Raw genomic sequence first — 22,846 nt, 5'->3', positions numbered from 1 at the left:
AAAAATATGACTTTCAGAAAATTGATACAATAAAACATGATTTTTTTTTTCTTCAAAAATGCTTTTATAGTGTAAAACTGAAATAAATTAAAAAAAAGTAGACATATTAGGTATCTCCACGTCCGTAATGACCTGTTATATAAAAATATTATATGACTTACCCCCTAAGGTGAACATAAAAAATAAAAACTGTGCAAAAATTTCCATTTTTTTGTCACCTTTCATCACAAAAAGTGTAATAACAAGCGATCAAAAAGCCATATGCAACCCAAAATAGTACCAATCAAACGGTCGTATCCCCCTGCAAAAAATTAGCACCTACATAAGACAATCACCCAAAAAAAAATATAATAATATGGCTTTCAGAAAATGGAGATGCTAAAACATGATTTTTTTTGCATAAATGCTTTTATTGTGTAAAACTGAAATATATATAAAAAAGTGGACATATTAGGTATCACCACGTCTGTAACAACCTACTCTATAAAAATATCACATGATCTACCCCCTCAGTTGAACGCTGTTATAAAAAAAAATTGTGCCAAAATAGCAATTTTTTGGTCACCTTGCCCCAAAAAAGTGTCATAATGAATGATCAAAAGATCATATGTACCTAAAAATTGTACCAATAAAAAATGACTCCATCTGTGCAGACTAAGGCCTCATGCACACAACCGTTTTTGTGGTCCGCATCCGAGCCGCATTTTTTGCGGCTCGGGTGCGGACCCATTCACTTCAATGGGGCTGCAAAAGATGCAGACAGCATTCCGTGTGCTGTCTGCATCCGTTGCACCGTTCCGTGGCCCCGCAAAAAAAATATAGCACGTTTTGCGGACAAGAATAGGCATTTCTACAATGGGCCACCCGTTCCGTTCCGCAAATTGCGGAAGGCACACGGACGGCTTCCGTTTTTTGCGGATCCGCAGTTTGTGGACCGCAAAAAACGGCACGGTCGTGTGCATGTAGCCTAACCAATCGGATTGTGGCAGTGTAAAGGTGCTGGTTTCAGGCTCTGATCTGCACTCTGCAGATCAAAGCCTGAAATCAGGTATTATATGCTCAGTCCCCCTAATCTGTGCTCCCAATATGTAAGCCCCCTGCCCGGATCTGTGCCCCCTGCCTCCATCTTTGCCTGCTGTGCACTATGTATGTGCCAGCAACTGTCCGGCCCCCATCAATGTCCCCTGCCCCCATTCCTGTCACTTGCCCTCATCAATGTCCCCTGCCCCCATTCCTGTCCCCTGCCCTCATCAGTGTCCCCTGTCTCATATTTTCCCCCTTGTGCTGTAGCGGCATCCAAGGGGTTAACAGAGGGAGGGGGCTCCCTCTCTCAACCATCGGGCTGCGATGGCAGCGGCCCTATGTTTGCCATGACAACCGGACACCTTGCAAAGGCGTCCAGGGTTGCCATCTATCAGTGTAAAACTGATAGTATTATACTTTGCAATTCAAGAGCATTGCAAAGTATAGTACAGCTATCAGCCCCACTGGATCTTCAAGATCCAAGTGGGACTTGATAAAAAAAATGTGAAAATAAAAAAAGTCTAAAAAATAAAAAAAAATTAAATTAAAAATTAAATGAATAGCTTTTTCCTATCTGCTCATTTATAAGAGATTAAAAAATGAAAGAAAACTGTCAAAAAAAACATTTTTGTCACCTTAGATCACAAAAAGTGCAACACCAAGCGATCAAAAAAGCGTATGTCCCACAAAATGGTACCAATAAAACCGTCACCTCTTCCCGCAAATAAATTTGCCCCTACATAAGAAAATTGCTCAAAAAATGTAAAAAAAATATAGCTCTCAGAACATGGAGACACTAAAACATAATTTTTTTTGTTTCAAATAAGCTATTATTGTGTTAAAGTGAAATACATTTTTAAAAGTAAACATATTAGGTATTGCCGCGTCCGTAACAACCAGCTCTATAAAAATATCACATTACCTAACCCCTCAAGTGAACAACGTCAAAATAATAAAATAAAAACAGTGTCAAAAAAGCCATTTTTTGTCACCTTACATCACAATAATTGCACCAAGCGATCAAAAAGGCGTATGCCCCCCAAAATAGTACTAATCAAACTGTCATCTCATCCCGCAAAAAATGAGCCCCTACATAAGACAATCAGTCAAAAAATAAAAAAAGCTATGGAGACACTAAAACATCATGTTTTTGGTTTCAAAAATACTATTATTGTGTAAAACTTAAATAAATTAGAAAAAGTATACATATTAGGTATTGCCACATCAGTAATGATTTACTCTATAAAGATGAACGCTGTAAAAATAAATAAAAACGGTTCCAAAACAACCAATTTTTTGGTCATGTTGCCCCATAAAGTGTAATAATGAATGTTCAAAAATCATATGTACCCAAAAATGGTACCAATAAAAACATCAACTCTTTCTGCAAAAAACGAGCCCCTGCACAAGACGATCAGCAGAAATAAAAAAAGGCGTTCAGAAAATGGAGACACAAAAGCATTTATTACACAAAATGCTTTATTATGTAAAAATGAAACAAACAAACAAACAAAGCAGACATATTTGATATCATTGTGTCCGTAACAACCTGATCTATAAAAAATAGCACATGATTTAACCTGTCAGATGAATCTTATAAAAAATTAAAACGGTGCCAAAACAGGCATTTTTTGGTTACCTTGCCTCACAAATATTAAAAATCATATGTAATAAAAAATAAATAAAAAAATAGATCGGCACTCAATATCCTTCTTTCACGCTGAATGCATTTTAATAATCGATAAAACAATGGTAATAAGATTCAATAAATATATATCTTTATATACAGATCTATTTTAAAAATCATATGTACCCCAAAATAGTACCAATAAAACTGTCACCTTATCCCCTAGTTTCCAAAATGGGGTCACTTTTTGGGAATTTCTACTGTAGGGGTGCATCAGGGGGGCTTTAAATGGGACATGGCATCTAATAATCAGTCCAGCAAAATCTGCCTTCAGAAAAACCATATGGCGCTTCTTTTCTTCTGCGCCCTGCCGTGTGCCCTTACATCAGTTTACGACCACATGTGGGGTGTTTCTGTAAACCGCAGAATCAGGGTAATAAATATTGAGTTTTGTTTGGCTGTTAACCCTCGATGTGTTAAGGAGAAAAATGGATTAAAATGGAAAATCTGGCAAAAAGTGAAATTTTGAAATTTCAGCTCCATTTTCCTTTAATTCTTGTGGAACACCTAAAGGGTTAACAAAGTTTGTAAAATCAGTTTTGAGTAACTTGAGGAGTGTAGGTTCTACAGTGGGGTCATTTATGGGGGTATCCACTATGTAGGCCCCACAAAGTGACTTCAGACCTGAACTGATCCTTAAAAAGTGGGTTTTGGCAATTTTCTTAAAAATTTTAAGAATTGCTTCTAAAATTCTAAGCCTTCTAACGTCCTAAAAAAAAAAATTACATTTACAAAATGATGCCAACATAAAGTAGACATATGGGGAATGTTAAGTAATAACAATTATATGAGGTATTACTTTCTGTTTTAAAAGCAGAGAAATAGAAATTTTGAAAATTGCTAATATTTCCAAAATTTTTGGTGAATTTTTTATTTTTTCATAAATAAAGGTGAAATATATTGACTCAAATTTATGACTATCATGAAGTACAATGCGTCATGAGAAAAACTATTTTAGAATGGCTTGGAGAAGTAAAAGCCTTCCAAAGTTATTAACACATAAAGTGACACAAGTCAGATTTGCAAAATTAGACGTGGTCACGGGGGCATCAATGACCCTTGGTCATGAAAGGGTTAATGGCCTATCTTGAAGATAGATCATCAATATAATAGAACTGCACAAACCCTCTGCTGCCTGCAGATTCCACTTTATTTTCATGGTGACAGGTTCCCGTTAAATATTTAAAAATGTCTACATGTCTTCTATTACATTTGTAGTAATAAAGGACCCTGAACATGATTTGGTTTCTTTATTCAGGATTATGATTTTTTTTAGCTGCTTTATGCTTTTTCCATCTGCAAAAGTGTGATCGTTTATAGATTATTGTACATATTACAATGGCCTGAAAGTTGATTCTTCCTTTTCTGTGTTTCAGGAGGTGCCAATGAGTATTACTTGCAGTGTGTTAAAACTTTTTGCTCGTTGTCTGGCAATGACTGGTATAGAATTTATTTAATTCGAAAGCTAGCAAATTTGGATGGTATAGACTCTGTCCAAAAGCTTTTTAAAGATCCGGACTATAAGTGGCTTTTTCCTAAAGTAATGCTACAGAATAAGGTAAATCTATCTATCTATTTATCTCTATCTAATCTATTGTGGCATGCAAAGGTTTGGGCACCCCTGGTCAAAATTACTGTAACTGTGAACAGTTAAAGGGGTTCTCCGGGAATTAACAAAATTAAAATACTTAAATATTACTTTATTATAAATATATCCCCAAATACCTTTCATTAGTTATTATAGCTCATTTTGTCTGGGGAGCAATCTTTAGAAGTAATAAAATGGCCGCCGTCCTATTAGTACACACAATACCTGTCCTAATCACATAGCAGGGCATGTTACTTTAGAGCACTGAGCTAAAGAGATGCCTCATCCTCCTCTCTGCTCTGCTCGTCAGGGATTATGGTCCTGAATACTCCATAACAGTCACAATCAAGGTAGTCTTTCATCATGAAATTCAGTGTTAAACCAGGCACAATACCTTGTAGGACTAGCTCAATTGAATGTAATGGTACCTTTCAATAAGCCATCTGTTGCTTTATACTGGAGAATAAGTACTTTGAATCCATTTGCAAATGAGAAGTTAGGTGCACTGAGGGCAGGTCCAAGCCACTGTGTGCGTCCTTGCTCCTTCTGTTTTATCTGACAGCTCCTCAATCTCCCTCTTGATTGACGGTGTACAGTCATCTGGCCTGGCCCTGTCGATCAAGAAGTAGATAAAATCTTTAGCCAAATCTGTGTGGGAATGGAGTTCATGTGGAGACATGAAGTACAGAGAGGATGGTCAGGACAGACTGTGGTAATGCAGACTGCATACCGGAGCTGCTGCTCATCAGCCACATCCCCACCCTCCGCTCTGTACTTCATGTCTCCTCATGAACTCCATTCCTACAGATTCATTTTATTAGCTCTATTTAGGACCATAATCTCTGACAAGCAGAGCAGAGAGGAGAATGAGGCAGCTCTTTATCTCAGTGCTATGAAGTAACTTGTCCTGCTGTGTGATTAGGACAGGTTTTGTGTGCACTAATAGAACAGCGGCCATTTTATTTCTCCTAATGATTGCTTCCCAGACAAAACGAACCATTATAACTAATGAAAGGTATTTGGGAATATACACTGCTCAAAAAAATGAAGGAAACACTTAAACAACACAATGTTACTCCAAGTCAATCACACTTCTGTGAAATCAAACTGTCCACTTAGGAAGCAACACTGAGTGACAATCAATTTCACATGCTGTTGTGCAAATGGGATAGACAACAGGTGGAAATTATAGGCAATTAGCAAGACACCCCCAATAAAGGAGTGGTTCTGCAGGTGGTGACCACAGACCACTTCTCAGTTCCTATGCTTTCTGGCGGATGTTTTGGTCACTTTTGAATGCTGGCGGTGCTTTCACTCTAGTGGTAGCATGAGACTGAGTCTACAACCCACACAAGTGGCTCAGGTAGTGCAGCTCATCCAGGATGGCACATCAATGCGAGCTGTGGCAAGAAGGTTTGCTGTGTCTGTCAGCGTAGTGTCCAGAGCATGGAGGCGCTACCAGGAGACAGGCCAGTACATCAGGAGACGTGGAGGAGGCCGTAGGAGGGCAACAACCCAGCAGCAGGACCGCTACCTCAGCCTTTGTGCAAGGAGGAACAGGAGGAGCACTGCCAGAGCCCTGCAAAATGACCTCCAGCAGGCCACAAATGTGCATGTGTCTGCTCAAATGGTCAGAAACAGAATCCATGAGGGTGATATAAGTGCCCGACATCCACAGGTGGGGGTTGTGCTTACAGCCCAACACCGTGCAGGACGTTTGGCATTTGCCAGAGAACACCAAGATTGGCAAATTCGCCATTGGCGCCCTGTGCTCTTCACAGATGAAAGCAGGTTCACACTGAGCACATGTGACAGACGTGACAGAGTCTTGAGACGCCGTGGAAAACGTTCTGCTGCCTGCAACATCCTCCAGCATGACAGGTTTGGCATTGGCAGAAAATATGGGTGGACAGCACTCCTAAGTAGTAATGTGTCGGGTGCTCGTCTCCAGGAGGGGTGGTAAAAAGCCCCCAGTAAAGCAACTTGTAGAAATCCAGAAAAATAAAAAAATGGAGACAGCACGTCCAAAAAGGGTGCAAAAAGTGGAGTTTATTCCGGATGCAACGTTTCGGCTATGTTGGCCTTTTTCAAGCATGCATATACATCCAAATGGTGGGGATTATATACCCACATACAAATACATGTGAGGGGGAGTGACCTGTGGTGCAATTAATTTCATTGACATCAGCAGTTTGTGATAACATACCTTGTACCATAATGTGCATGTGAGGTTGGGCGGGTAGCCTGTAGTATTGGAGCCGTTCATCTCACCATGAGGGACGCCAACGGAAGTTTGATGCAGGTGGAACGCATCTGCGTGTCAAAAGCGGGCTGCCGGAGTCGTCACTTCCGGTATCGAGCCCTCGTGGAACGCATTTGCGTTCCATAGCGGCACATCCGGTCAGGTGACTTCCGGATGTGGGTGCCGGTCATGTGTGGACCGCATTTGCGTTCCACCTGACTCTTCCGGTTGCGTAAGATACAGAATCAGTAGTGTGCTCTGCAGTATACCGAGATGAGATCCTCAGACCCCTTGTGAGACCATATGCTGGTGCGGTTGGCCCTGGGTTCCTCCTAATGCAAGACAATGCTAGACCTCATGTGGCTGGAGTGTGTCAGCAGTTCCTGCAAGGCGAAGGCATTAATGCTATGGACTGGCCCGCCCGTTCCCCAGACCTGAATCCAATTGAGCACATCTGGGACATCATGTCTCGCTCTATCCACCAACGTCACGTTGCACCACAGACTGTCCAGGAGTTGGCAGATGCTTTAGTCCAGGTCTGGGAGGAGATCCCTCAGGAGACCGTCCGCCACCTCATCAGGACCATGCACAGGCGTTGTAGGGAGGTCATACAGGCACGTGGAGGCCACACACACTACTGAGCCTCATTTTGACTTGTTTTAAGGACATTACATCAAAGTTGGATCAGCCTGTAGTGTGTTTTTCCACTTTAATTTTGAGTGTGACTCCAAATCCAGACCTCCATGGGTTGAAAAATTTGATTTCCATTTTTTGTGATTTTGTTGTCAGCACATTCAACTATGTAAAGAACAAAGTATTTCAGAAGAATATTTAATTAATTCAGATCTAGGATGTGTTATTTTTGTGTTCCCTTTATTTTTTTGAGCAGTGTATTTATCATAAATTAATATTTAAGTATTTTAATTTTCTTAATTCCCAGAGAATCCCTTTAAGCAAGTTAAATATTAAATGATCTCCAAAAGGCATAAAGTTAAAGATGACACATTCCCTTTGTATTTTAAGCAAAAACTATTTTTTATTGTTATCTTTTACATTTTCAAAATAACAAAAAAGGAAAAGGGCCTGAAGCAAAAGTCTGGGCACCCTACACGGTTAGTAACTAGTAGCACCCCCTTTGGCAAGTATCACAGCTTGTAAACGCTTTTTGTAGCCAGCCAAGAGTCTTTCAATTCTTGTTTGAGGGCTTTTTGTCCATTCTTCTTTGCAAAAGTTTTCCAGTTCTATGAAATTCCCAGGCTGTCTTGCATGAACGACTCTTTTGAGGTCTATCCACAGATTTTCAATGATGTTCAGATGAGGGGATTGTGAGGGCCATGGTAAAACCTACAGCTTGCGCCTTTTGAGGTAGTCTATTGTGGATTTTGAGATGTGTTTAGTATCATTATTCATTTGTAAAGCCATCCTTTTATCAACTTCAGCTTTTTTACAGTTGGTGGTATGATTGATTCCAGAATTTGCTGTAATTGCATTGAATCCATTGTTCCCTCTACCTGTGAAATGCAGGAACTTTCCATATTGCTTAAATTAAAAATGACCATACAAGTTTGTAATACAGCTCCATGTAGACCTATGTGTCTTCATGATTACTGGACTGGTTACAAAGAAATTCTGAGGACTCTTCTCCTGCAGCCATACTGTCTTTCTTCTTTCTTATGAAGATGTATTGTATAAGTCAGTATAATTGCTGTAAACAGAAAATGTTAGAAGGTTTTAATTGAGGCAGTTTATTTTTTTTAAAGTTTTTTCATTTAGAATTTTAGTTGCATTAAAATTTTGGTTGTTAAGATGAGCATTGTATAAAGCACTTTCCAGACCAAATATAGGTGAAAATAATGATATGTGCTTTCCTTTCCTTTACCCCTCTTCTTTCATGGTTTCTTGGTTTCAACTGCCCCCACCCCTTCCAGGCCAGTCTTTGTAAACTTTGCTACGGAGATGACATGTTAACATCAATGACATCATTACTGCACCTTGCCAAGATAACATGTCATTGCTGAAAACACAAAAGCAAAGATTATCAATGGTGGAAGTTCTAAAAAGTGCTGCTGTTTGTTACTTTAATACAAGTTGGTCTTCACTATTGATCCATATAACAATGGGCAGTACCTCTGCAATTATGTTTTCCATTGCCATATGTTTAATTTACTTACTTATATAGCACCAACATATTCTGACGCTCTTTACATACATTATCATCATTTGCTGTCCCCAGTGGGACTCAATCTAAGTTCCCTATCAGTATGTCTTTGGAGTGTGGGAGGAAGCTCCATGTTGATGTTGTCCTTGGTCAGAATTAAACCTAGGACCCCAGCACTGCAGGGCACCAATGCTAACCACTGAGCCATATGTAACTTACCAGAAATTAGCCTGCTTGGACCAGGAAAAGTCTGCCATCATTATGTAACCCCACCTCCAGGTCCCAGCTATGTCTGCAGTGTGATGCCCTGCCTGTAATCAGGTTCTCACAATTAATTTGCTTAAACAGCCTGATATGCTTGCATGATGCACAAATGCTGACAATAATATGCATTAACCTTTTGATGTTATTTATCTGTTTATTATTTTTTTTGCAGGACTCTCAAGAAAGTCAAATTGATCAGTTCCTGGTGTGGGGCAACAGCTACAAAGTTCTCAGAGATGGTATTGGTAGAGCGATGATGGAGGGAAAAGAAGAAAGTATTGTAAAAGCCATAGAGGTAACCATTAACTGCATTTTACAACTGATTACTTACACATGAAACATTTTTATTTTCTACTATACACCTACTTTTGTTCCACCTTTGTTAACTCCATAACAGTCACAATAAAGGTAGTCTTTCATCATGAAATTCAGTGTTAAACCAGGCATAATGCCTTGTAGGACTTGCTCAATTGAATGTAATGATACCTTTCAATAAGCCATCTGTTGCTTTATTCTGGAGAATAAGTACTTTGAATCAATTTGCAAATGAGTAGTTATGTGCACCGAGGGTAGGTCCAAGCCACTGTGTGTGTCCTTGCTCCTTCTGTTTCCTCTGCCAGCTCCTCGCTCTCCCTCTTGATTGACGGTGCACAGTCATCTGCCCTGGCCCTGTCGATCAATAAGTAGAGGGAGGGGCTGGTATCAGAAGCAGGAGGAGCAAGGGTGCACAGAGTGGCTTGGGTTCACCCTCTGTGTGCCTTAAGCGAACCTTTCACCAGGATTTCACCTAATAAACTATTAACAGTACCTTATAGATTATGCTCATTCTGTTTAAATGCATTCTTGTCCCGCTTTCCTGGGATGTATATTGATGAAAAAAACGACTTATAAAGTCCTTGTCTCCAGCTCCTGCAGTCACGGTGGAAGTCAAGGGGGTAGCCCTTCCCTCACTCCGGGCTGTAACTCCCCTGCCCTAACCCCTCCTCTAACTAGTGTAACTGACACCCGGCTCAGTCGCCGGGACCGCGCTTGTACTGGCGGCGCATGCGCCGTTGGTCTCAGTAGCAGCGCGATCCCGTCTAGGCGCGGACTGAAGCCCGATCCTGTGAGTGAATTGCGCATGCGCGGTCCGTCCCCGATGCCTCCCTGTCTTCTATTCAGGCGCGCGCCTGAAGAACAGAAGACAGGGAGGCATCGGGGACGGACGGCGCATGCGCAATACACTCACAGGATCGCGCTTCAGTCCGCGCCTAGACGGGATCGCGCTGCTACTGAGACCAACGGCGCATGCGCCGCCAGTACAAGCGCGGTCCCGGCGACTGAGCCGGGTGTCAGTTTCACTAGTTAGAGGAGGGGTTAGGGCAGGGGAGGTACAGCCCGGAGTGAGGGAAGGGCTACCCCCTTGACTTCCACCGTGACTGCAGGAGCTGGAGACAAGGACTTTATAAGTCGTTTTTTTCATGAATATACATCCCAGGAAAGCGGGACAAGAATGCATTTAAACAGAATGAGCATAATCTATAAGGTACTGTTAATAGTTTATTAGGTGAAATCCTGGTGAAAGGTTCGCTTTAACTGCATATTTACATGTACTTTTTCTCCACAATGAATCTGTGGATCGGAAAGGGAAATGTTTTATTACATTCACCTGAGCTAGTCCTACAATGTAATGTGCTGCATTTAACAATGAATTTCCTGGTGACAGATTCCCTTTCCGTGCCAAGGACATATCTCAGCAGCAGCTGCATCTCAGGTTGTATGGCAGCTAGTATCTATGTACCTATGGTGTGCAACTTGCAGCCCCTATTCAGCTCACTGTGATCTTTACCAATTTGAGGAAGAGATGGGACAGTGGGGAATGTGACAATAGGCTGCAGTCAGAAGAGGAGAGAATTACCATATTGTTCACCCTATAAGACACACTCTTTCCCCCCAAAGTGGGGGGGGGGGATGTCTGTACCTTATGGGACGAAAACCAGTGAGCGCTTCTATTATGGAAGCATTCATTAGTACAGGAGGACCCGGAAGCGGTAAATGCAGCGCTCCCTGGTCCTCGGATGCTTGATGTGCTATGACTGTGCACAGCGTGAGGACATAGCCACACTGTGACACATTGGGTCACAGCACAGTGCGCTTCAGAAAGAGCAGGAACTGGATCCCTGGAGTGGCGACATCCATGGCAGAAGAGGTAAGTTGATTTATTGTTCTTCTCTGATCTGAGGTCTGAATGGGGGTCTTAACATTGGGGGTCTGATCTGAGTGTCTGAAAAGGGGTCTTATAGACATACCAGTCTGATCTGAATGTCTTAAAAAGGGGTCTTGTTAACATGGTGGTCTGATTGAGGGTCTTAATAACATTGAGAGTCAGATCTGAAGTTTTATTGGGGGTCTTATTAACATTGAGGGTCTGATCTGAGGTCTAATGGGGGGTCCTCTAAAATGTATTTTTTATTTTATTATTATGTATTACACTGCCTGTCCCAAAAAAAAGTTGCCTCCTGGATTTAACTAAGCAAATAGTTATGAGCCTCCTATTGGATAATTACTGCAGGGGCAATTATCTTTCAGCTGGCAAGAAGTTATCTAACCCCAACTGGTGCAATGAGTTGTTTCTCATTTCTTAAACAATTATGTCGAAAGACACATCTCGTGGTCGTGGAAAAGCTGTTAGTCTGTTTGAGAAGGGTCAAATCATTGGCATGCATCAAGCAGAGGAAACATCTAAGGAGATTGCAGAAACTACTAAAATTGGGTTAAGAACTGTCCAACGCATTATTAAAAACTGGAAGGATAGTGGGGACGAATCGTATTCGAGGAAGAAATGTGGCGGGGAAAAAATCCTGAATGATCGTGATCGGTGATCACTTAAACGTTTGGTGAAATCAAATCGAAGAAAAACAACAGTAGAACTCAGGGCTACGTTTAATAGTGAAAGTAAGAGCATTTCCACGCGCACAATGCAAAGGGATTGGGACTGAACAACTGTGTAGCTGTAAGAAATAAGAAAACCATTAATCAGTGAGTGAAACCAGAAAAAAAAGGCTTCAATTTGCTAGGGAGCATAAAGATTGGACTGTGGAGCAATGGAAGAAGGTCATGTGGTCTGATGAGTCAAGATTTACCCTGTTCCAGAGTGATGGGCGCATCAGGATAAGAAGAGAGGCAGATGAAGTGATGCACCCATCATGCCTAGTGCCTACTGTACAAGCCTGTGGGGGCAGTGCTATGATCTGGGGTTGCTGCAGTTGGTCAGGTCTAGGTTCAGCAACAGTATGTGCTCCAAGAAAGAGGTCAGCTGACTACCTGAACATACTGAATGACCAGGTTATTCCATCAATGGATTTTTTCTTTCCTGATGGCACGGGCTTATTCCAAGATGACAATGCCAGGATTCATTGGGCTCAAATTGTGAAAGAGTGGTTCAGGGAACATGAGACATCATTTTGACACATGGATTGGCCACCACAGAGTCCAGAACTTAACCCCATTGAGAATCTTTGGGATGACCTGGAGAAGGCTTTGCACAGCAGTCAGACTCTACTATCATCAATGCAAGATCTTGGTGAAAAATTAATGCAACACCGCTTTGAGTCGGCCTGTGTTGGGTCCCCATTTTTGGTGGCGCCCGACTTCAAAGCGGAGAAAGCCTCTTTCGCCTGGTCATTCCAGCGGACTATCACGGACTTCCGTCCCTTTAAGAGCCCTGTCAACGGAGCCGCTAAAGTGGCAAAATGGGGGACAAACCTCATGTAATAGCCCACCATTCCCAGAAATGACTTTACTTGTTTAGAGGTGGCAGGTTGGGGCCAATTCCGTATCGCCTCTATTTTGCTTACTTGGGGTTTGATGACTCCGCGCCCAATGACATACCCAAGATATTTAGTCTCCTCTAACCCTATCGTACATTTCTTTGGGTTAGCTGTTAGTCCCGCCTTTCAAAGGGAGTTCACTACGGCCTGTACTTTGGGAAGGTGACTTTCCCAGTCGGTACTGTGAATGATAATATCGTCCAGGTAAGCCGAGGCGTACCGCCGATGTGGACGAAGTACAATATCCATTAGACGTTGGAAAGTGGCGGGGGCCCAATGCAGGCCAAAGGGTAACACCTTATATTGGTACAGCCCCTCTAGTGTAACAAAGGCAGTTTTCACCTTGGCAGCCTCCATCAAGGAGGCCTTTGACGAGGTCCAAAACAGAAAAATACCTGGCTTGGCCTAACCTCTCAATAGGTTCATCTACCCGAGGCATGGGATATGCATCGAACTTGGATATTTTGTTTAATTTCCAAAAATCGTTACAAAATCGTAACGTCCCATCTAGCTTGGGAATTAAGACTATAGGACTGGCCCACTCACTTTTAGACTCCTCAATGACATTAAGCCGCAACATGAGCTGCACTTTCTCCGAGATGGCTTTTCGCCGAGCCTCGGGTACCCGGTATGGCTTTGCCTGAGGCTCAGTGACAATGTCATGTTGGATTACGGAAGTGCGTCCAGGGAGGTCTGAGAACACATCCGTGTTCTGACTAATGAACTCCCTGGTTTCCTGAGCCTGTTTAGAGGAGAGGCTGTCAGCAATTTTTATTGTGGCAACTGCTTCCTTTGCATCAGACAGAGGAGCCGGAACCTCTTGCCCTTCTTGCCCTAGAAAGCCCGGCACCGCGCTGTCTTCCGTACAGGTATTCCTATCCTTCCAAGGTTTTTGTAAATTAACATGATAAACCTGCTCCGGCTTTCACCTCCCCGGCTGGTGTACCTTGTAATTTACCTCTCCAATTTTTTCACGTACCCCGTAGGGCCCCTGCCACCTGGCTAGGAGCTTACTGTCCACGGTCAGCACCAGAACCAAAACCCGATCACCCAGGATAAAGATCCGGACTCGAGCCTGCCGATTATAGATCCGACTCTGGGCTTGCTGAGCGGCCTCCATATGCTCCCTGACAAGAGGCAAAACGGTCTCTAGCCGCTGTTGCATCTTGGTAACATATTCAAGGACGCTTTTATGCGGAGTGGGTTGTTGTTCCCATGCCTCTTTGGCTACGTCCAACAAGCCACGAGGATGTCTGCCATATAACAATTCGAAGTGCGAGAACCCAGTAGAGGCCTGGGGCACCTCTCGCACTGCGAACATGAGATAGGGCAGAAGAAGGTCCCAATCCTTTCCATCTTTGGATACCACCCTTTTTAACATGGTTTTTAGTGTTTTGTTAAACCTTTCAACCAGTCCGTCAGTTTGTGGATGGTACACGTATGTCCGTAACTGTTTAATGTGCAGCAACTTACAGAGTTCCCTCATGATCTTGGACATAAAAGGGGTCCCCTGGTCAGTCAGGACCTCTTTAGGTAGCCCCACTCGGGAGAACATCTCCGTTAGCTCTTTAGCTATAAGTTTTGCCGATATATGTCGCAGTTGCACTGCCTCCGGGTACCGAGTGGCATAATCAAGGACAACCAACATGTGTTGGTGTCCCCTAGCGGACTTTGGTACTGGGCCTACTAGGTCCATGGCGATTCACTCAAACGGTACCTCGATGATCGGGAGAGGTACCAAGGGACTGCGAAAAAAGTGCTGGGGGCTAGTTGCCTGGCAGGTCGGACAAGACTTACAGAACTTATCCACTTCTTTAAACACACTGGGCCAGTAAAACCGTTGTAGTATCCGGTCCTGTGTTTTCTGCATTCGCAGATGACCCCCGAGAACATGCTGGTGGGCTAACTCTAACACGAGTTTGCGATAAGCCTGGGGCACCACCAACTGTTTAATGGATTCACCTCACAGCTGATTTACCCGATACAACATATGCTGACGAACCACAAAACGGGGGAACACCGACTCTGCCCCTGGTTGTTGTGGTTCACCATCTATTATTAGTACATTTTACCAGGCTCGGGATAAGGTTGGATCCCGGTCTTGTGCAGTACCAAAATTATCCCCGGAGACATTGAGGTCTGCCAGCTCAGGCCCCGGCTGCAAGTCCTCCATCTTCCACCGAAGTGGCGGTCACCCCTACCGCTGGCCCTTCGGACTCAGGTTCCCAGGGTTCTGGTCTCCCCCCTGAGCCAGGCCACTCTGCTAGGGTTACTCCTGTCTCATGGGTATCAGTCACTCTCGTAACCGGCCACAGTGTCGGGAAGCCCGGGAGGTCTCTCCCTATTATAAGTTTATAGTGTAGGTTAGTTGCGACAGCCATCTCATGGGTTCACATGCAAGAAACCGTGGACAGAGACACCATAGCAGTTGGGTAGTCTTTTAAGTCCCCATGTATACACATGACTCCGACCTTGCAGCCGGTGTACTCAGCGGAGCGTACCAGGGAAGCCCTTACCAGGGTCACCAGACTCCCTGATACCAACAGAGCCTCCGCTGGAGTGTCTCCCACCTCCACCTGGCACAGGTGGTTCAGAGAGTCCGGAGCACCCACTGCACACAGTTTCCTGGCATACAATGATTGACGGAAACCATAGTTCGTGTCCATGTTTTCCCCCTGATGTGGACAGTCAGCTCGAACATGGCCAGGCTCCCGACACCGCCAGCAGATTATTGGAGCGGGGTCCACAGGGGTTACATCCCAGGAAGGTTTGGTGGGCACCAGTCGCCAGGTCCACGGTGGAGAGTTACGGGATTTGACTGCCAAAAGAACCCTCCTGCAAGTTCTGGGTCGCCTCATAGTGCTCCACCAAGTCAACCATCTTAAGCGCATTACCTGGAGAGACCTGGCCAATGCATTGCTGGAGAGGGGGTGGCAAAGCCCTCCAGAACCTGTCTGCTAACAATCGGTCCATCATAGCAGTGGGGCTCAGCACGTCAGGTTGTAGCCACTTTTGTAATAGGTTGAGCAGGTTCGGGCTCAGCTAGGTTGAACTCCCACTGATGCACCCGCTGGGCGCAGACCAGCACATTAACCCCTAGTCTTGCCAAAATCCCCCCCTTTACCTTTGGATCGTCCGGCAAATCGATATACACCTGCTGAGATTCTGATGCCAGGAAAGGAGCAACAACCTCAGTCCACTGGTCTTTGGGCAGCCTTTCCCTGGTGGCCACTTTTTCATGCATCGCCAGGTAGGTTTCGATGTCATCTGTGAGTGTCATCTTAGGGATTGCTGCACGGACTGCTTTCCGGGCATCGTAGACGCTTGGGGTTGCTCCTGCTGTTTTTCAAAGCCATCATGTGTTGTAGCAGCAACTGGTTGGTCTCTTGCTTCTGCTTATTAGCCTCGCGTTGCTACAGGTTGGTCTCTCGCTGCTGCACATTAGCCTCCATGAGGGCCTTCAGAACAGCCTCCATTTTGTCACGTGTCACAGGTTTAAATCTAGCAGGTTTGATAAATGACATACGCCCGTGTGCAAACCAAAAATATTTTGGCGTTCACGCCAGCCTCACTGCGCGTGCGCGCATCCTCCTCCAGTTGTAGGGATTTGCTCTGGTAGGCAGGGTAAGTGGACGCAATACAGAGGCAAGACCACGGTTGAAAAACAAAAGCCCAGTGTTTATTCACACAGCAAAGAAAAACAATGCTTTAAAGGGTCCTGGTGTTAATTCACACAGCAAGAGTCCCCAGAACAACATAAATCACCTATCGGACCACAGCAGACTTTAGGGCGCCTGACTCCCAGCAGGCGGCTCTCATGCGGCTTTCAGCCTTACAGCATGGCAGATTTCCTCAGCTCCCAAAAACACAGCGCTTCCACAGCTCCACTATCACTTGGAGGATCATACCACACCCAGCTGAGCTGCTGGCTGGGTTTTTTAAACCCAGCCCAAAACCTGGCCTGGACGTGGGGAACAGCCACCCACCCTGCTCTTTGGCTTCTCCCAATAAGAACCGGCCCGGATTAGCTTTACAGCCACACTAAGTAAAACAGTGTCAGCGAGCACTAGCTGCCGCTGACACACAAAATTACCGGTTCCTATCTCACCGAGGCCAGGAACCTCGGTGATACGTACCTTCCGTCAATGACGGACCCTTGTGCCTTCCTACACTTCCTATATATTCAGCTAGAAGATCAAGATAATCACGGTAGGAGAAATAACTTAAGACTGAAAGGCTTCCTGAAAGCATGCAAGTGGATGCCATTGTGCAAGTGCAACAGGACTTTTTTGCAGATCTCCTGGGCGCAGATATAGCATCAGAAGTCAAACTAGAAAGAGCGCCACAGAACAGCCGAGGGATATAATATGCAAGCTTTCAAGCTTCCAAATCAAGGAAAAGATCCTAAAGGCAACCAGATCCTCAACTCAAGTAATGTACACAAACACTGCCATATCTATCATTCAAGACTTGTCCCCAATGACATTACAGAAAAGAAGGTTCATAAAAACCACTATTAGATGTGCTGAGAGACAGAAGGATTAACTACCGGTGGCTATTTCCTTTCAGCTTACTTGTGAACGCGCCAGAGAGAAAAATGGTGGTGAGAGCACACAATGATCTTAAGAGGTTGTATGAACACCTAGGCGTTGCTGATCCTCAAATTGCTGACTGGAATCCAGTGCATGAACTAACAGAACTTCCAGTCCTACCAATAATTATACCTTGGATGTCGTTGGGAACAGGGAGACAACAAAGGCACAAAAGAAAATCAGGAAGATTTACACCACAAACGATCTCCCTGGAACCAGCATGAGCCTTTGTGTGTCGCCCACATATTCATAACATAATGTGTTCTGGGAAGGTTGAGATATTGGCTTAAAACTCATAATGTTAGTCTAAGTTACTCCTCCTCAAACCCTTTCCTTTTTTCCTGTCCTCACATACCACATCTCTTTTAACCCAACTTATCCAGGTAGATTACTTAACTATCTAGATGGGGTATGTCCATGTAGGGAAGCAGCCCGCTCATCATACTAGATCCTTTAGGTGGCAGTCTACACCCAGCAAAATTACTAACACTATTGTGGCTAAGTTACAGCTCCTGATAGGGGCCCAGTTTAGTGTTGGTTTAATTACTGTTATTTTCAGTGCATATGTAATGTCACTCAATTGCCAGAATCATACATCTGTCAATATAACTTGCAAGAGAGGTGTACTAGGCATGAGATGCTTGTTTAAATATCTACTCAGATGTTCATTAACTGTTTATGTACCAGCTGAGTCAGGGAAGGACTTTGAGAAAGGAGGAGACCTGAGAGGTAGTAGGTTGAGGAAATAATTTCTCATCCATCACATGTGTCCAGAAATGCATTCAAATGTCATAGATTATTACAATGATGGCTGCGATTAGGATATGTTACTTTAATGTGAGGGGCATGAATGCACCCGCCAAGAGGAGCCAAATATGCAATATGCTAAACAAACAGAAGGTGGACATCTTTTTATTACAGGAGACCCACTTTCGGGCAAAACATGTTCCACCTCTGGATCATCTTATTTATACTCACTGGTATCACAGTACAAATCCAGACTCAGCGTCAAAAGGAGTTAGCATCGCAGTCTATAGAAAACTCCCTTGGACGGTGAGTTCAACACTTGTGGATGAGGAAGGCAGGTATATCTTCATCAAAGGGACTCTGGGAACGCAAATATACAGTCGTGGCCAAAAGTTTTGAGAATTACATAAATATTGGAAATTGGAAAAGTTGCTGCTTAAGTTTTTATAATAGCAATTTGCATATACTCCAGAATGTTATGAAGATTGATCATATGAATTGCATAGTCCTTCTTTGCCATGAAAATTAACTTAATCCCAAAAAAAACCTTTCCACTGCATTTCATTGCTGTCATTAAAGGACCTGCTGAGATCATTTCAGTAATCGTCTTGTTAACTCAGGTGAGAATGTTGACGAGCAAAAGGCTGGAGATCATTATGTCAGGCTGATTGGGAAAAAATGGCAGACTTGACATGTTAAAAGGAGGGTGATGCTTGAAATCATTGTTCTTCCATTGTTAACCATGGTGACCTGCAAAGAAACGCGTGCAGCCATCATTGCGTTGCATAAAAATGGCTTCACAGGCAAGGATATTGTAGCTACTAAGATTGCATAGGATCATCAAGAACTTCAAGGAAAGAGGTTCAATTCTTGTTTAAGAAGGCTTCAGGGCGTCCAAGAAAGTCCAGCAAGCGCCAGGATCGTCTCCTAAAGAGGATTCAGCTGCGGGATCGGAGTGCCACCAGTGCAGAGCTTGCTCAGGAATAGCAGCAGGCAGGTGTGAGCGTATCTGCACACACAGTGAGGCAAAGACTTTTGGAAGATGGCCTGGTGTCAAGAGGGGCAGCAAAGAAGCCACTTCTCTCCAAAAAAAACATCAGGGACAGATTTATCTTCTGCAGAAAGTATGGTGAATGGACTGCTGAGGACTGGGGCAAAGTCATATTCTCCGATGAAGCCTCTTTCCGATTGTTTGGGGCATCTGGAAAAAGGCTTGTCCGAAGAAGAAAAGGTGAGTGCTACCATCAGTCCTGTGTCATGCCAACAGTAAAGCATCCTGAGACCATTCATGTGTGGGGTTGCTTCTCATCCAAGGGAGTGGGCTCACTCATAATTTTGCCCAAAAACACAGCCATGAATAAAGAATGGTACCAAAACACCCTCCAACAGCAACTTCTTCCAACAATCCAACAACAGTTTGGTGAAGAACAATGCATTTTCCAGCACGATGGAGCACAGTGCCATAAGGCTAAAGTGATAACTAAGTGGCTCGGGGACCAAAACGTTGACATTTTGGGTCCATGGCCTGGAAACTCTCCAGATCTTAATCCAATTGAGAACTTGTGGTCAATCCTCAAGAGGCGGGTGGACAAACAAAAACCCACTAATTCTGACAAACTCCAAGAAGTGATTATGAAAGAAAGGGTTGCTATCAGTCAGGAATTGGCCCAGAAGTTGATTGAGAGCATGCCCAGTCGAATTGCAGAGGTCCTGAAAAAGAAGGGCCAACACTGCAAATACTGACTCTTTGCATAAATGTCATGTAATTGTCGATAAAAGCCTTTGAAACGTATGAAGTGCGTGTAATTATATTTCACTACATCACAGAAACAACTGAAACAAAGATCTAAAAGCAGTTTAGCAGCAAACTTTGTGAAAACTAATATTTGTGTCATTCTCAAAACTTTTGGCCACGACTGTACACATTTGGCAACATATACGCGCCTAACTCTTCACAAGCAAAATGGTTAAGAGCAACCCTGGATGCATTCCACAGATTTGCAGAAGCATTAATTGTACTGTCAGGAGACCTAAATGTTACACTCTTCTCTGACATAGACACATCTACGGGTACCTCCTCCCAACCGCAAACCACACTTAGACATATCCGTAATAGTATCGCTGGAGCTGGCTTGGTGGACAGTTAGAGAACATTACACCCAGACGAGAAAGAATTTACATTTTACTCGCCAGCACACTCCTCATATCAGAGGTTAGACTATATCTTTGTGTCCCCCTCACTTTTACCTCATTGTAGAAAAGTGTCAATTGGGTCAATAGTACTATCAGACCATGCCCCTGTCTATCTACAATTCTCTCTAGCGACTGCCCCCAAAAGAGAAATGGTATGGAGACTGAATGAGATACTCCTACATAATCCTGAAAATGTAAAGCATATAGAGAAAATAATGTAGGATTATTTTGCAATTAATCAGTTTCATAGCATTTCTCCAAATGTGGTATGGGAGGCACAAAAAGCTGTAGTAAGGGGACACTTCATATCACTAGGAGCATATCACAAAAAGAGAAGAGAGGCAGAAGTCTTAAATCTGCAAACCCAGATACAAAGGCTGGAATCTATACACAAAAGACAACAAACGTCAGACATATTAAGCCAATTAGACCTCCTTAGGTCCAAGTTAAAGAACATACTCAGTGAAAAAACAGCTAAGATATATCTATCAGCTAAATTCCGCTACTATGCACATGGAGACAAATTTATACTCTCACAACTGAAAAAGAGAAAGGTCCATTCATATATACATAATATTCAATCATCCACGGCGCAACCACTCCTTCATACGGAACAAATATCCAGTAGGTTCACTGAATATTACTCACAGCTTTACAACATTAGGCTGTCACTAAATGAGCAAGAGGTAAAGGTTAGAATGCCTAAAATAGACGCATGGCTTAGCTCCCTTCACCTACCAAAATTATGTAAAGAACAATCAGAGATATTGACTAGACCATTTACGCTAGCAGAATAAAAAAAAATCAGTTAAATCAACGCGACTACATAAGAGCACAGGTCCAGATGGTCTATGAAATACTACGATTCCTTCAAAAATGTATTATTGCCCAAGTTATTACAAATATGTAACCTAATCAGAGAAGGGAAACCACTATACCCACAAATGTCAGCGGCTAAAATCACTATAAATACCAAAAGAGGGCAAAGACCCGTCCTTATGCTTCAATTATCGACCAATCTCATTACTTAATAATGATTTGAAATTGGTGGCGACAGTACTAGCCCTGAGGCTACCACCTCTCCTTCCCAGGCTGAATAATGCAGAGCAGGTAGGATTTATAAGTGGTTGAGAGGGTAGGATGAACACGAGTAGGATTATTAACCTTGTAGTTTTGCAACAGCTGGAGGGCCGCAGGTTGAGCATGCCTGCTCTAGACCCACAAACACAGGAAACACTTGAGAGGTGTACGCCATTTAAATGGGCTTTGGGTAGTATCCCCTTTATAGGCATTTACCTTACTCCCCAACCCTCCAAACTATATCAGGAAAATTATAAAAATGTACCACACACTATAGACACTCTCTTAAAAAACGTGGGATATCTCATTTACCTCCTGGTTTGGGTGCAGAGCTCTAATCAAAACAATCATCCATCCAAAAATACTATACTATCTGCAGGTACTACCTATTCCCCTACCCAAGACCTTCTTTGCACAAATGAAGAGGATGCTTACTCAGTTCCTTTGGAGTGGGACTGGTACTTTCACACTTGCGGCAGAGGATTCCGGCAGGCAGTTCCATCAGTCCGGACGCAAACTTATGGCATTTGTCAAACAGATCCGGATGCGGATCCGTCTGACAAATGCATTGAAATACTGGATCCGTCTCTCCGGTGTCATTCGGAAAAAAGGATCCGGTATTATTTGTTTTGCATTTTTAAAAATTGTGCGCATGCGCAGGCCGGAAAGCCGGATCCGTTTTGCCAGAACACTTAATGCGATCTGCCACTAATACACTTCAATGTAAATCAATGCCAGATCTGGCATTTCGGCAAGTGTTCAGTATTTTTGGCCGGAGAGAAAACTGCAGCATGCTGCAGTATTTTCTCTGTCCAAAAAACGTAAGAGGGACTGAACTGATGCATCCTGAACGGAATGCTCTCCATTCAGAATGCATTAGGATAAAAATTATCCGTTTTTTTCCGGTATTGAGCTCCTGTGACGGAACTCAATACCGGAAACAAAAACGCTAGTGTGAAAGTACCCAAACATTCTCAAGTAATCAAAGCAAATAAAGAGGGAGGTATGGGAGTTCCATATTTCCACATATACTATAGAGCGGTTCAGAGTCTAAGAGTCTTGGAATGGATACGTAATCCACCAGATAGATTGAATCTATCTGCTGAACAAGATATGTCGAAAGTCCCCCTGCGGTCACTAGCCTTGGCCAAAAATCACAAGTTGGACCTCCTTAGAACTATACTAAACCCATTGACATTTAACACCGTTACATTATGGCAAATCTAATTATTTGCTTACAAACCCCCTAACATCCCTTCTCCAGATTACAGACGTAATGTGGGACTCCACTTCAGAATTTAGATCCACATTAACAGATACGTGTAAAAACAATGCAACAGCAATCTGGGATTGGATATATTGAGACAGTACAGCACTAAGGCCTCATGCACACGACCGTTGTGTGCATCCGTGGCGGTTGTGCCGTTTTCCGTTTTTTTTCGCGGACCCATTGACTTTCAATG

The 22,846-nt window shown here is 43.4% G+C and overlaps 1 protein-coding gene across 1 annotated transcript in view; it reads left to right on the top strand.

Annotated features, from left to right (window-relative positions):
• Positions 1–22,846, top strand: part of LOC121008305 (E3 ubiquitin-protein ligase RNF213-like) — a 393,898-nt gene that overhangs the window by 196,243 nt on the left and 174,809 nt on the right. Inside the window, exons 24-25 of the mRNA XM_040440760.1 lie at positions 4,087–4,268; positions 9,135–9,257. Coding sequence (XP_040296694.1) covers positions 4,087–4,268; positions 9,135–9,257 — 305 coding nt within the window. The remainder of the gene's footprint in view (positions 1–4,086; positions 4,269–9,134; positions 9,258–22,846) is intronic.

This window comes from Bufo bufo, chromosome 1 (assembly GCF_905171765.1).
Source record: "Bufo bufo chromosome 1, aBufBuf1.1, whole genome shotgun sequence".
Classification (NCBI taxonomy): domain Eukaryota; kingdom Metazoa; phylum Chordata; class Amphibia; order Anura; family Bufonidae; genus Bufo; species Bufo bufo.
The sequence above is the reverse complement of the archived record's forward strand: the minus strand, read 5'-3'. Positions and strand labels throughout refer to the sequence as shown.